The sequence below is a fragment of the Alosa pseudoharengus genome, unplaced genomic scaffold (genome assembly GCF_046254945.1).
Source record: "Alosa pseudoharengus isolate Yale_2024_CS ecotype anadromous, Long Island Sound unplaced genomic scaffold, YU_APseudo_1.1 YU_APseudo_1.1_scf_4, whole genome shotgun sequence".
Taxonomy (NCBI): Eukaryota; Metazoa; Chordata; class Actinopteri; order Clupeiformes; family Clupeidae; genus Alosa; species Alosa pseudoharengus.
In genome coordinates this window covers 24,041,492-24,054,351 of record NW_027468774.1, presented here as the reverse complement: position 1 = coordinate 24,054,351, position 12,860 = coordinate 24,041,492, and the positions used below count along the sequence as shown (strand labels likewise).

Here is a 12,860-nt window from a genome sequence, read left to right as displayed (position 1 = left end):
CCATTGAACAGGCATGTATAGCTTTAGTACATACCATCAGAGACATATCTAAGCACTGCATGTTATAATTCAGATCTTTCCCAATGTTCTTTGTATAATACATAATATGCATGATAAGGGCATTGTTATGAAGATATTATCATACACAATATTGGATCAGAGACCAACGGTTCAAAAACTGTTGCCACATAGATTGACTCTAGCTTGTGTCACGTCCTTTGGGGTGAGTGTCTGTGTGTTTACACCCTGAGGATGTTTAATGAGAGCGCGTCAAATGTGGGCTGCCAGGGCACGCCAAATTCCTGGGATCAGAACCAAAAAAAACGAGACGGGATTGCACCTTGTCAGCAAAAGAAAAAATGAAAGAAAAATACTTTGATGCTCTTTCGAACCGTTTATGTCAGGCTTTCTCATTATTTATTTTTCTGTTTACGATAGTTACAAAGATGTTTGTGTGGTAGGACCTATTACAATAATATCACACCTGATTGGTTTGTGATTACTTGCCAGAACGACGACTGGAGACACGCCCAGGAAGTAGCTTACGAAGTAGTGTGAGGGTTACAATGAAATTTACCAAAGGAGTTGAGAAATCGATGGATTAAAATCCCTAGGCTTTGGTTTTATTAAAAAGTCGTAGTGTTGGCTACATGAGTTCGAGCATGCTAACAAAGTAAAATTATAATAGTTGGAAATGGCGGGAGTCTCTATCATTGTAGCTAATGTTAGATTAAGCAATACACGCTTTAGCTGAACAAAATCAACAGGTAGCCAATATTGTTCTCGTGTTTGCTTAACGTTGGACCTCGATACCAAATGGGAATACGTTGCTAATATTTTACTTTTCTTAACTCTTTTTCAACCAACTCTCGGATTTACCCAAATATGACGGTAAGTTTGATATTTCGATGGCTACTATGGATTACTGTGTTTGAAAGCATGAGTTGTGTATTGTTAAAGTTGCATACATCGATTAAATTTGAAATGAAGATGTTTTTCAGTGATGGTGATGTGTCGTTCGTGTGATTCCGTATGATGTGGCTGTATTGTTGCCATAGTTTGTTGCATGCATAATATAAGAAATGTAGATATGTTTTGAGGGTTACCCCTAGAACATTTTAAATTGTGGCAGGGCAAGTCTCTGACGCAACAGACTATGCGGGTTAATCAGCAAAGGTATGCGAATATGAGTTGTTTATCCGCTGCTAGAAACACATTTAGCTTGAATCATGTTGGTACACGATTTTCTTCTCGAAGTGACGATTTAACTAGCCTCCTGCATATTAAATTAATAACGCCCATCATTTCGTCTGCATTCAATTGTAAAATCGGTTGAGAAAGAATGGTAAACTAATGGAAACGGTAGACCTATGAAGTTATTTTTGCAGTAGCAGTCTGGTTACTGCAAAACCTTGTTAGTGTATCCAGGTCTGATAATACGTGTCAAAAGTATTCGTTGTCGTCGCCTTAAACATGCTATCTGTTTCCAAAAACTGCCATGTTGCCTTGCACAGCTACCATTTCTGATCGATCATTTGAGGGAGAATGACGTGGGCAGTGAGTGTATGTTTCCATTTTCAGTTCATCTTTGGCAACTGATCCAAATCCCTGTGGCCTAAACGTTGTCAGAAAGGTATGCAAACTCGGTCTAGCGTAAGTTAGGCTATGTTTGGTAAAAGAACGTGGAACAGTGGGGATTGAGGGTCGGATAAAAAACGAGGAATGCGGATTATAAATAGTTTCATAATCTTTATATTCTTCATCAAAGTCTAGGCATACCTGTAGCTGCCTGTTTCTGTTTGCCCCTTTTGTTGCTGTTTCGACAGGCGTTGTAAGGCTGAGGGTGTGGTTATAGAAGCGTCAATGGCTGGCATAATCTGAGAGAAGAGACAGCAAAACCTCACTGTTTTTTTTTTTTACAATTCGCTCAGAGTTTACAGCAACACCCTCAGTTTAGACAGATGATAGTTCCTGTTTTAGCAAGTGCTTTCAGAGTTGGAGAATAGCCTGTTGACTTGTGTAAACTCATCTGGCTCTTAACTGCATGGTAGACAACATCTCTGATCACGAAAGTGATGTTGTTACTGATGGCATCATTGCATCCTTCAGAGTCCTCACTAGTGTTGTGCATTGTTGTGCATGAATACATGCTGTGTTCAGGACTCTCTCTCCCCCCTCTCTTGTGCTTACTGCCACTTTTCACACTTCACAGTTTTGTCTTGCTTACAGTGCTAACTAACGCCCAGTGAAAACCTGAAATGTAGCCACCCACCCACCCACACATGTTCACAAATGGACACAGCTGTACATGTTTGTTTGGTTGGATTGTTTTGAAGTTTTTGAAGTGGTATCTGTCTGCCTCTGCATGCTAATGAAGTGTTTTTGACTGATGTTACTAGGCTCTCTGACTTTAGATGTCTCTGACTGACTTTAAAACCTGAGAATGCTCTCTTTGCTCCCACAGCCTGACCTCCTGAACTTCAAAAAGGGATGGATGTCAAAACTGGATGAAAATGGAGAGGTACCGACTGTTGTTGTTTATCTTTGTCTCCTCTCTACTCAATATGCTTATTTTCTTCTCCTCTTTCTTTTTTGCTCATGCTTTCTATCTTCTTTCCCTTCTCTTCCATCTCCCATTCCTGGAATTGAGAAGGGCTGTTAGTAAAATGATAGCCTCAGGCTATCCTTGTGTCCTCCTCATTGCCACCTGCCGTCCTAGCAGGTGGGTATGCAGGTCGGCTACACAAGAGTATAATGTTCGGCCCTGTTACTGTGAGTGGCTAATGTGTTAGGTGTGCCCAATGGGGGATATGTCTTAAAACTCTAGGGGCCGTGCACACGACGCCGGTTTTTGTGAAACCGGTGATGTTTTGTTAACGGTTACGCCTTGCATGTACACGACGCCGGCAGTTTAGGAGACCGAAACCAATAGCTTTTGAAACCGGCTTCCGAAGTGGGAACTTTTGAAACCGCCGGCTAACTTTCGCCGTGTAGACGCCTGTAGGTGCGAAGCCGGCAACTTTATGACGACATAGCCCCACCTCTCAACTCAGCCACGGCACTCGACCTGACATGTTGCTTGTCAAAACAAACCAAACCATTTATGTATCATATTAAAATGTTTTTCTTTCCCCTGTCATGTTTTATGTGCACAATGTAGCTTATCAGCCTTTAGTGGCTAAGTTAGAAGCACACGTTAGCTTAACTTAGTTAAACATTAGCTTACTGCATGTTAGTGTTTTCTCCAGTGGTGCTCAGACCTAATGCAATGCGTAGGCTAAGTATTTGAAATTTCACATAGCAGTCACATACCTTGAAAATTAACTTTTTTAACAGTTGAATTGAAAACCGAATTGTCTGTAGTCTCCTTATTTCATGCGACGGCTAAACCAGAGCACTTATTAGACATTCTCTGGCTTAACAAACTGTTTCAACAATGTTTTCTTCTATGCGATTCACGCGAAATTATCGTGAAGCTTCTGCACAGCGGCGCCATCGACTGGTCTGGCATATGCACTGCAGCACATTTAGCTGGTTACACCTCTGTGTGTACACGCGAGGTTTTTTCTTGCCGGAGTCGTTAAAGATGTGAAAGCGGTAAGAGAAAATCCACCCGGCGGTGTCGTGTAAACGGCCTCTTAATTCTTTCCCTAAGAAACGCCCTTAGATTTGAATAAGCAAGCTGCTGCTTGCTGTCCACAGTGACTAGTTATTGAAGGAGTTAACACATATATTAAGGCACTTAGTCTTCCATTCATAACTAGTATCATTTCAACAACAGAACCATTATCTGAATTTCTGGTTCAACTGCTGTCTGGCTCTGTGTGTTCACAGTGGAAGAAACATTGGTTTGTTTTGACTGACGCTGGCCTGAGGTACTACAGAGATTCAGGAGCAGAAGAGGTAGGATGTTCACCATTGCATTGTTACCTGAATTCCTTTTGTCTGGAGAATTCCATTTCCCACATTTTATGGAGTTAGCACTGCTCATTTAGAGGCTTAGTGGCGACTGGCTAGCATAGGCTATAATTTCAGTCTATGTACAATATTATGACATGCAGAAAGATGACCTGGATGGGGAGGTTGACCTGAAGTCTTGCGTGAAAGTGTCAGAGTATGACGTGGAGAAGAACTATGGTTTCCAGATTCATGTGAGGATACTCTTCTATTTATAAATTCATTATATTCATATTCATTTTTTTGAATTAATGAATGCATGAGTATAACTGCAATATCAAGACACTTCAATGGATTTTAATGTGTTCAGGGCGTAGATAAGGAAGTGAAATATAGATAATTACTATGCATGAGTCGGCTTTAAAAAACATCTTGAGAATAATTAACTGGTAAATATCATTAGTCTGACGTTTATTTAACAAGCTCACTGTCCTTCTTGAACACCCCCTTTACCACCAATCCACTTACCCACCCCTCTTCCCATTTTCCTTCCTTGTCTGGACTCCACCTCCCATTCCCGTTCTCCACCCTTGTGATCTCCTTGCACTTTCCCTCTGGCAGACTCGAGAGGCAGTGGTCACACTGTCAGCCATGACAGCCGGGATCAGGAGGAACTGGATCGAAGTCCTGAGGAAGAGCGTGCGCCCTAGTAGCTCACCCGACCTCACACAGTGAGTCTTTACTATGATGTGTCCTTGTAGCTCACCTGACCTCAAAGTGAGTCTTTACCATGACCTTTCCTTATAGCTCACCTCACCTTTATATATACCTCTCCAACCTTCAAAACATTTTCTTCAGGTTCCAACAACATTTACTCTTTTACCATGCCTTTTTCCATTTGGTTTCCTCAGGATTTGTTTTCCTGAACCCTCTCTCAATCTCTAATCTTCCTTAGTTTCCTTGTTCTCCTCTTTCATTATTTATTTACTGACACATTCCTCATTCTTCCTAATTAGTTGTTGTTGTGTGTTTGTGTGTTTCTGCTCCCTGACAGTCTTGTTTCTCTTCTGTATTTTGTCATTTCTGCCCCTTCACTGTAATGATTTTTCTTCTTCCTTGACTGTGCAGGAAAAGCAACCCTTCCTGCCTAGTGACTCACCTGCCCTGTGTTTGTGCAGGCAGTGAGTGTGCACGTTTGGCAGCCGCACAGTCACCTCCAAGTAATTCCCTCTCGCTCTGTCTTTTCTCTGTTCCCCAGGCTGCCCGACAGCAACAGTGATAAGGAGAACTCGCACACACGCTCCTTATCCTCAGCGCGTCGCCACCACTCCCACTCCCAGCTGCACGCAGACACAGGCTCCTCGGGCTGCACCCAGCGCCGGTTCGACTATGTGGAACTGTCTCCAGTCAGTGGCCCGGGGTCAAGCGCCCAGAGGGAGTCTGGCGAGGGCCAGGTGCGGGACAGTGGCTTCAGCCGCGAGGAGGAGGAGCAGCAGCGGCAGCACCAGCGGGCCAGAGAGTCCAACGCCAGCCAATGGGAGGCTGTGCTGTCCCGCAAGGCCCCGGGCGGCGACAGCGTGCTGAGGATCAAGGAGGAGATTGAGAGGAAGTGGGCCGAGTTTGAGCGGCTGCCGCTGAAGGAGATGCGCTCGTTGGCAGCGACGATGGGCTCGCGGTCGAGTTCGGGCCCACTGGCTAGTGAGGCGCTACAGAGGGAGGTAGTGTGTGGAGATGATTTTTCAATTTGCAAACGCAAATTAACAAATTCATCTGCTAGTTGACAGCAAAGAGTGTGGATGTAGACTGAATAACTGTGTGTGTGTGTGTGTGTGTGTGTGTGTGTGTGTGTGTGTGTGTAGGCAGTGTGTGTGTAGGCATTACTCCCTGAAAGAACACAAAAGGGCAAAACGCAGAAATATGGTGTTTTGTGTTCCTGGGTGAATGTCACCAGGATACAATCCCATCATCTCCGTGTTGCACCTTGAAACTGACTTAAAGGGAGCTTTGGTGATGTGGGCTTGCTATGGGGACGGTCAAGCAGTGTGTATTTGGAGTAGATGAGAGCCAGTGAACGTTGCACCAGTCTGATGGTGCTAGCAGGTTAAACTCACTGCTGTGAGAGTCCCCATGTGTGAGTTGCCATGGTAGTTAGCAGCAGCTCGTTTTCTCTTTTCTTTCACCAAGACTGTTGGCATGTAGCAAAACCTCAGTCACATGGGCCCTTTGTGCATCGCTAACATACTGGGAGGACGGTGATGGAAACTAATCTGAAATCTGAATGCACAAGAGGCCCCTTTGACTGAACATACAATCACATGCACTCGGCCTTGCTTTGCACCGATGCATCAGCACATTGGCCAGAGCCTCCCCTACAGAGTGCTTTACCCCTGTCTGTCTCCCCTGCTTCCTTCTTCCCCATCTCAGGTGGCGTCTCTGAGGCAACAGCTCGAGCATATGAAGAAGGGGGGCGAGGGAGGGGGGGTAGGGGGACGAGAAACAGGGCGAAAGGAGGAGAAAGGAGGAAGAGGTGGCGCTGGTGCGGGGGGTGAGTGTGGGCCACTTGCTCCGTGTGGACGAAGCCTGCGGTCGATGGAGCTGGCCCATGGCCATGCCCTGGAGGAACTGCAGAGGCAGCACGCACGGGAGATCCAGCAAATGCAAAAGGAGAGGGACCAGCTCCTCCAGGAGGAGACCCAGGCCACGGAGAAAGGTAACCGCGCCACACCAAACCACTGGGGACCTCTCACTACGTCCACTTTTTTTTTTTGTAGTGTCATATGGAATTGATTGGAATATGTGTGCATGGCCTTGCAAAATCAGATCATCTGACATTGTTTCATGTCATAGTCTCTTCCTTGATAAAGATATTGATCAGAGCTGTGATAAATAAGGGAAAGGCAAAATAGAAAGAAACCAGAAAATGTAATTTCGAGGAAATTACCAGTGCATGAAAATGCAAAACATACTGTATATTAACATAAAATGCAAAACAAACTTTTATTTGGAAACGGTTGTGGGCAGAGGAAACAGTTGGCTGGAGTCATAGTTGATAGCAACTAACAGTTGAAATGGCTGAACAGTTAAATAGTTGAGTAGTTTAAATAGTTCAATTATTTAATAGTGAATTATTGTAGTGAGGACATTTATTTTGAAACAGTTGTGGGCAGAGGAAATAGTTGAACAGAATCTGTAGTCTTAAGAGAGCCAGATTGTATTAAAGCCTGAGACAGAGTATATAGTTTAAAAGTTAAATGTAGATAGTGTAATGGATGTTGATAGACAGAAAGTTGAATGGATGTTGATAGGCAGATTGTTTAATGGATGTTGATAGATAGTTTAAGTGAATGGTTTGAAAAGGATGAATGGATAGAAAGTTGGATGGAATGTGCCTTATGTCCTTGTAGAATGGAGAGACGCAGAGAGAGTTGGCCTAGTTGAGCAGAAAGCAGTTGATACAGGTGACCGGTGTTCTGTCACGTCCTCCATTTTTTACTTGTCATGGGAAACCACAGGTCTCGATAATCCGCTTGTGATTGGTCAACTGTAAAAAAAACAGCGTGACGTATGGCGTTTCTCCACTAGAAGTTGAATATTTCTCAAGTTCTGAGTTGCAGAAAAAGACTGCTGCAGTCGCGTTTTAAAAGATGCCAAGGACTTTTTTGAAAACACGGCCTACTCAATAGGATTATAATGTAAAAGGGACGCCGGCAGCTGCAAAAAAGACGCTTAGTCTGAACGTACCCTGAGGCTGTTTTTCACAGGACCTTTTGCCCGAATAATGAGGGATGGCTACTCTACTTGGTGTAGACAACTGACCCTCTGTGTCTTTGCTTCCCCATAATCTCATCAGCCATGAAGATCCTGAAGAAGGCCCACAGAGAGGAGCTGGAGCGTGAGCTGGAAAAGGCTCGCAGGCTGGGCTCTGCTGGGACGGACACACAGGCTCTGACTTCACAGCAGCGGTCAGTGGTCACTCCACTCTCGCACAACACAGGACACGTTGTGTCTTTTTTAAAAATCCCGTCTTTCCTTGTTTATTTAACACCTGACACATTTTTCACCATCTCCCACCGTACACACACACATACACACACAGGTACACACAACCTTCGAAAGTTTCATTCAACAATCTGGCTTGTCTAACACTATCAGTGGCCAGATTTGATGTTTTACCTTGAGTTTGAGCTGATGTGTAAGAGCCCCTGTGTGCTTTGTATACATACCACTACACTCATTAGGCCATTGGGGGGTTCAAACCGGCTCTGCAGTCACAGAGCTTCACAGTCTCAGCCATAAAGACTGCTTTCTAATGAAAGGTTATTATAGCAGTCAGCATGTACTCCAAGAATGCAGACCCAATGGTAATAGATTACCTCACATTACCACACAACTTCCTGACTTTGGTGGGAGTGCTTTCAATGTTGTAGCCCCCAAGTCATTCTGCAAGTTAATAATACATCAGAAGTAATCAGTGAAATGTCAACAGGAAATGTAGGCAGATGTATATCCTGTCCAAGTATTCATGTAGTGTTACACAGAATGGTGAAAGGTATGTTTTCACTTCACATATTGGAATTCCTGTTTTTATTACATTTACATTACATTACATTTATTCATTTAGCAGACACTGTTGTTCAAAGTGACTTACATATGTCAGCTATATTACAAGGGATTACATTGTCCCCGGAGCAACTTGGGGTTAAGTGCCTTGCTCAAGGCCACAGCAGTGGAAGATGGGGATTGAAGCCACAACTTTTCTGGCTACTGCACGCTGGCCCAGCTCCTTAACCCTACACTTTAATGTTCTTGTGTGTGCGCACACTAGGCTGAGCCACGTGGGTGTATAGTAGTGCATGTTTATGTTCATGTATGCACCCTCGCAGGCCAAAGCCAAAAACAATCTTTCAGGAAGCCACCTTTAGAATTCACACAGGATTATTAAAAGAAATGTATGCCTGCTGTTTCAGATATTACATAAACAAAATATGTGATTCAATCTAAATTGGTCAGCAACAGATGAAGTGCGCCTTGGGGGAAAATTAGACCATGAGGTGTAACTAGCCTACTACAAAATCAAATTATCTCAAGCATTTATAGAGGCCTTGTTCGTTTGGAGAAATTCAGAGAATGTAATTAACATTTAAGTCATGGCATTTTCGGCATTGGTTGAAGTGTTTTTCCAAATGAAAGTCACAAGATATTTTTGTGTCTGTTAGATTACGCTGCGTAATGAAATTTGATTCAGCTGTAATAATGATATAGTTGGCTATTCAAATTAGAGCTTCAAGGGCTACATAGAAGTTAAATGATATTTGGCCACCTTTTTGCTTCATCTGTAATAATGAAATTAGTTTGACTCGTCCAAATTGGAGCTTTAAGGACAGCATAAAACAGTTTAGGTGATATTTGTTTGCCGTACTTTGTTGTTTGCCCATTTGAGTGTGCATGCATGTTCCCTCAGGGCAGAGACAGCGGCGCTGCAGCGGGAGCTTCAGGGCCTCTCGGAGCGCTACTCTCAGAAGTGCCTGGAGCTGAACCGTGTTGCGCAAAGTATCGAAGAGCGTGAAAGGGAAGCCAGCCGCAAAGAGCGAGAGATACAGCTGCTCAAGCAGGAGAACCAGGTGAGCAGGGATGAATGGAATTAGTTTGGTTGGTGGTTTTCTAAGAATAAATGAATGCACAATATTAGCAGGGGTGACTACACTTGGAATGCTGATGTGGAGGAGAACAACTGCCATTTTGTTTGGTTTCATGTTTAGCCATACCTGCAGTAAGTCACAATTTGCTGTTGGCTGTGAATCTTGTTTTGCACTGTGTACAGAAAGCTGTGAGGCGTAGCTGACACTGCCATAGCAACTCTGCAAATACCATTTTTACACACTCAGCAAGGCTTCCTGTCTTTAGAACAAGTCTAGTTCCCCCTCACTCAGCAAGGCTTGCTTTCTGTAGAACAAGTCTAGTTACCCCCCACTCAGCAAGGATTACTGTCTGTAGAACAAGTCTAGTTCCCCCCACTCTGCAGGGCTCAATACCTTGCATGGCTGGCCATATGAACATGTGCACTCTGTCCTCCTCAGGACCTGCAGGCACGCCTCACCCAGGAGATCAACCGCATGCGCTCCTTCGTCACAGGCCAGGGGATGGAGGGCATCGCTGACACCCACAGAGAGAGGAAATCCTGTGAGCTGGAGGTAGGTGTTTAAAAAAACAGTAGAGGGTTGGCATCACTGCTACAAAATACTGCTTTTGACACTGACTTCCACACCTCCCCACCCAAAGCTAGAGCTGTTGTGATGAGAGAGATAAGGTGGCTTGCATGAGCTGAGCGTGCAGTTTTGAATACCACAAACATTCTGTATATATATACTTCTTCCTGGAAACTAATACCATTCTAGTTTCAGTTTGTTTACATTGAATGACAGACTCTTACTGTTTTGGAAAGGGTTTGCTTCTGTCCATCTGTTGTTTGAGTTTCTTATTGCTTTATTTATTTATAGGTGCTCCTAAGAGTAAAGGAAAACGAGGTGCAGTACTTGCAGAAGGAGATAAACTGCCTGAGGAATGAACTGCAGTGTCTTAACTCGGTACTACTTTTTTCCACCATCACTCCATATCCACATACGTGTTTACATTTGTTTTTGTGTGTGGGGAAACCTTAGTGATGTGCAGATGTTAAGACAACAAAAAAACATCCCTGTATACGCACATATTACCTTTCAACGCATCTCTATGAACTCACTGCTCCCTAGGAGAAGCGTTCGGCTTGTGAGCGCTATAAGGAGGTGCACGAGGAGCTGAGCAGCATGAAGAGTAGAAGTGAGCGGGAGATCCAGAGCCTCAAGGAGCATCTGAAGCTGACCATGGCTGCCCTGCAAGAGGGCCAGCAGCTTGGCAACAGCCTGGAGCACTGATGTCCTGAAGCTTCTCGAAAAAAGGGTGAGTACGTTTTGAGAAAGTATCCTCCACAAAGCTACTTCATCATTCCTATTTTTTTTTTTTTTTTTTTTTAAAGAATAATTTCTGTGGCTGAAAGGCACAGTCCTTTATTATTTCATCACATTTTCGCTGTGTGTCCAGTGTATGCACTAAAAAAGCCTGTAGTGTTTGGGGACAGTCCTGGCTCTGTGAATGATGGTGCTTCAAGAGCAAAGGAGTAATAGAGACAGCACAGCCAGACACCTAACTCAGACTTACAACCTCTGACTTACTTAGGAAATGGGTGTACTAGCAAGAAAGCTGAAACTCAGTGCTAGCATCTGTGGCTAGCATGTCTCTTAAAGTGCCGGGGACTCAGGTTTACTCCCTGCACAGCAATACCCACCGGGTACCTTTACACTTACATATGTATAAAGGATGACCGTTGTTCATTTATCTGCAATTTGCTGCATGTTGTATGCATGGAACTAAATGACTAAATCATCTGTATTATATTTTTTTGCAGTCAAGGGCATGCTGTTTAAATGGGAACTAAAGCCTTGAAGACATTATTCACTGACAATGCAGATGCTGCAAGTGCCTTTGCTTTCCAAATCAGCCACTCATCTGCAAAGATTTGTCAGTTGATCAGTCATACACTGGGTTGCCCAAATATGCACTTTTTTAAAAAAAAAAAAAAAAAAAAAGAAAGAAATTGTGTGTGTGTGTGTGAATGCTTGCCTGCATTTGTACGTTCAAGAGAGTAAGTGAACAATGGTGGAGTCCTAATTCAAATGTGGCACATGTGACATACAAACTGGACTAAACTGGATTTCCCCCTTGTCCTCATCTGATTTTTACTGCATGCTGTTCTAGCTGTGTATGATAGACAGAGGACTACAAGATTCTAAGGACTTAAGATTCTCTGTGGAAACATCTCACACAAAATGTATCTCCTAGACATTATTTCCAGACTTGACAGGAAGTATTTTGATCAGAAATAGCTGCCGAGACTCTTTAAATGCTCTATTTTTAAGAATAGCTGAAAACCGGAGGACCATTATCAGCTCCTTCCGTCGTGCTTTCTTGCTGGGTCTCTTTAGATGAAGTGACTACAAAATAATTGCCTGAGAAGCCAAATACAGACATTTTCTGTCAAGGCCCTTTGCTTATTTAAGTGCTCTTTTTGAACTTTTGTAGATCTGTATGTACTTTTTGTGCAGGTAATGATCTATGGTCTGTTTTGGTCATTTGATGTCAAAGGTCCACATCTCAAGCAGAGGTTATACTGTGGCAAACATTGACAACATGTTGCCAGGCCCTCTCTTTGCCTCTACGCTGTGTGTGGGTGTACGTTTTGTGTGTGCCACAACAAGCTAGTGTTGCTTCAATGAGCCAATGTTTTTGTTTTTTGTTTTTTCGTTTTTTTTTTTCTTATCTAGTTAGCTGTCTTTTTGAAATGTTCATATTTAATGTAGGCTGAACAAGTCTTTTAACATACCAGCATTTTACAATAAATGAAAAAGACTCTCCGTCTTTGTTTGATATATGCATCCTTTTAACTCTTGCTCTAATTCGATGTTGAACATCGAAGTAGTTGATTATTGAGGGCTTATGTGTAGGCCACTTTAAAATTGCACCTGAAATGATAAGAAATTGAATTGAGAAGTGGGTGGGAAATTATTCAGAACAAAAGTGAGTATGGTGTGGTGAAGAAATATGTGTTACTATTTTGACAAAAATAGTCAAATATGCTTCTTGCACAATATGAGGTGCTTTGTGTCAACACCTCTGACCCCATGACCTCCAATAGCTGTGATGCTGTCTATGATGAGCACCTCAACATGTGAAGGGAATTATGTGCAAAGACTTGATGTGTTTTTGTCGGCTAGGCCTAGTGCTGTTCAAAATCCCAACGTTAGCCTAATTGGCATCTGCCAAGCCACATACAGGTGGTCTCAAAAAATTAGAATATCATGAAAAAGTCCCTGCCCCCTCCCTAATTTATCTCAAAAAGCGAATCTTTGTATTCATTAGATATAAAGTGA

The 12,860-nt window shown here is 43.2% G+C and overlaps 1 protein-coding gene across 2 annotated transcripts; it reads left to right on the top strand.

Annotated features, from left to right (window-relative positions):
• The first annotated feature begins 342 nt into the window (after positions 1 to 342).
• On the top strand, positions 343 to 12,344 carry triobpb (TRIO and F-actin binding protein b). 2 transcript variants are annotated; one of them, XM_076265427.1, is made up of 13 exons: positions 343 to 767; positions 2,489 to 2,521; positions 3,835 to 3,903; positions 4,062 to 4,151; positions 4,519 to 4,628; positions 5,156 to 5,615; positions 6,322 to 6,607; positions 7,748 to 7,859; positions 9,359 to 9,518; positions 9,975 to 10,088; positions 10,395 to 10,481; positions 10,647 to 10,833; positions 11,339 to 12,344. In XM_076265427.1, exons 2-12 carry the CDS (start codon positions 2,495 to 2,497, stop codon positions 10,806 to 10,808), a joined length of 1,677 nt encoding a protein of 558 aa, XP_076121542.1. In that variant the 5' UTR covers positions 343 to 767; positions 2,489 to 2,494; the 3' UTR covers positions 10,809 to 10,833; positions 11,339 to 12,344. The 2 variants fall into 2 exon arrangements, with proteins under 2 accessions (XP_076121542.1, XP_076121541.1); XM_076265426.1 differs by having other exon boundaries at positions 344 to 891; positions 2,465 to 2,521.
• The last annotated feature ends 516 nt before the right edge of the window (positions 12,345 to 12,860 follow it).

What these genes read in the sequence shown, in the direction of transcription:
- triobpb (XM_076265426.1), top strand. An exon ending in GAGATTCAGGAGCAGAAGAG is followed by an intron (nt 3,904 to 4,061) that starts GTAGGATGTTCA and finishes TATGACATGCAG; the next exon opens with AAAGATGACCTGGATGGGGA. An exon ending in GTGAGGCGCTACAGAGGGAG is followed by an intron (nt 5,616 to 6,321) that starts GTAGTGTGTGGA and finishes TCCCCATCTCAG; the next exon opens with GTGGCGTCTCTGAGGCAACA.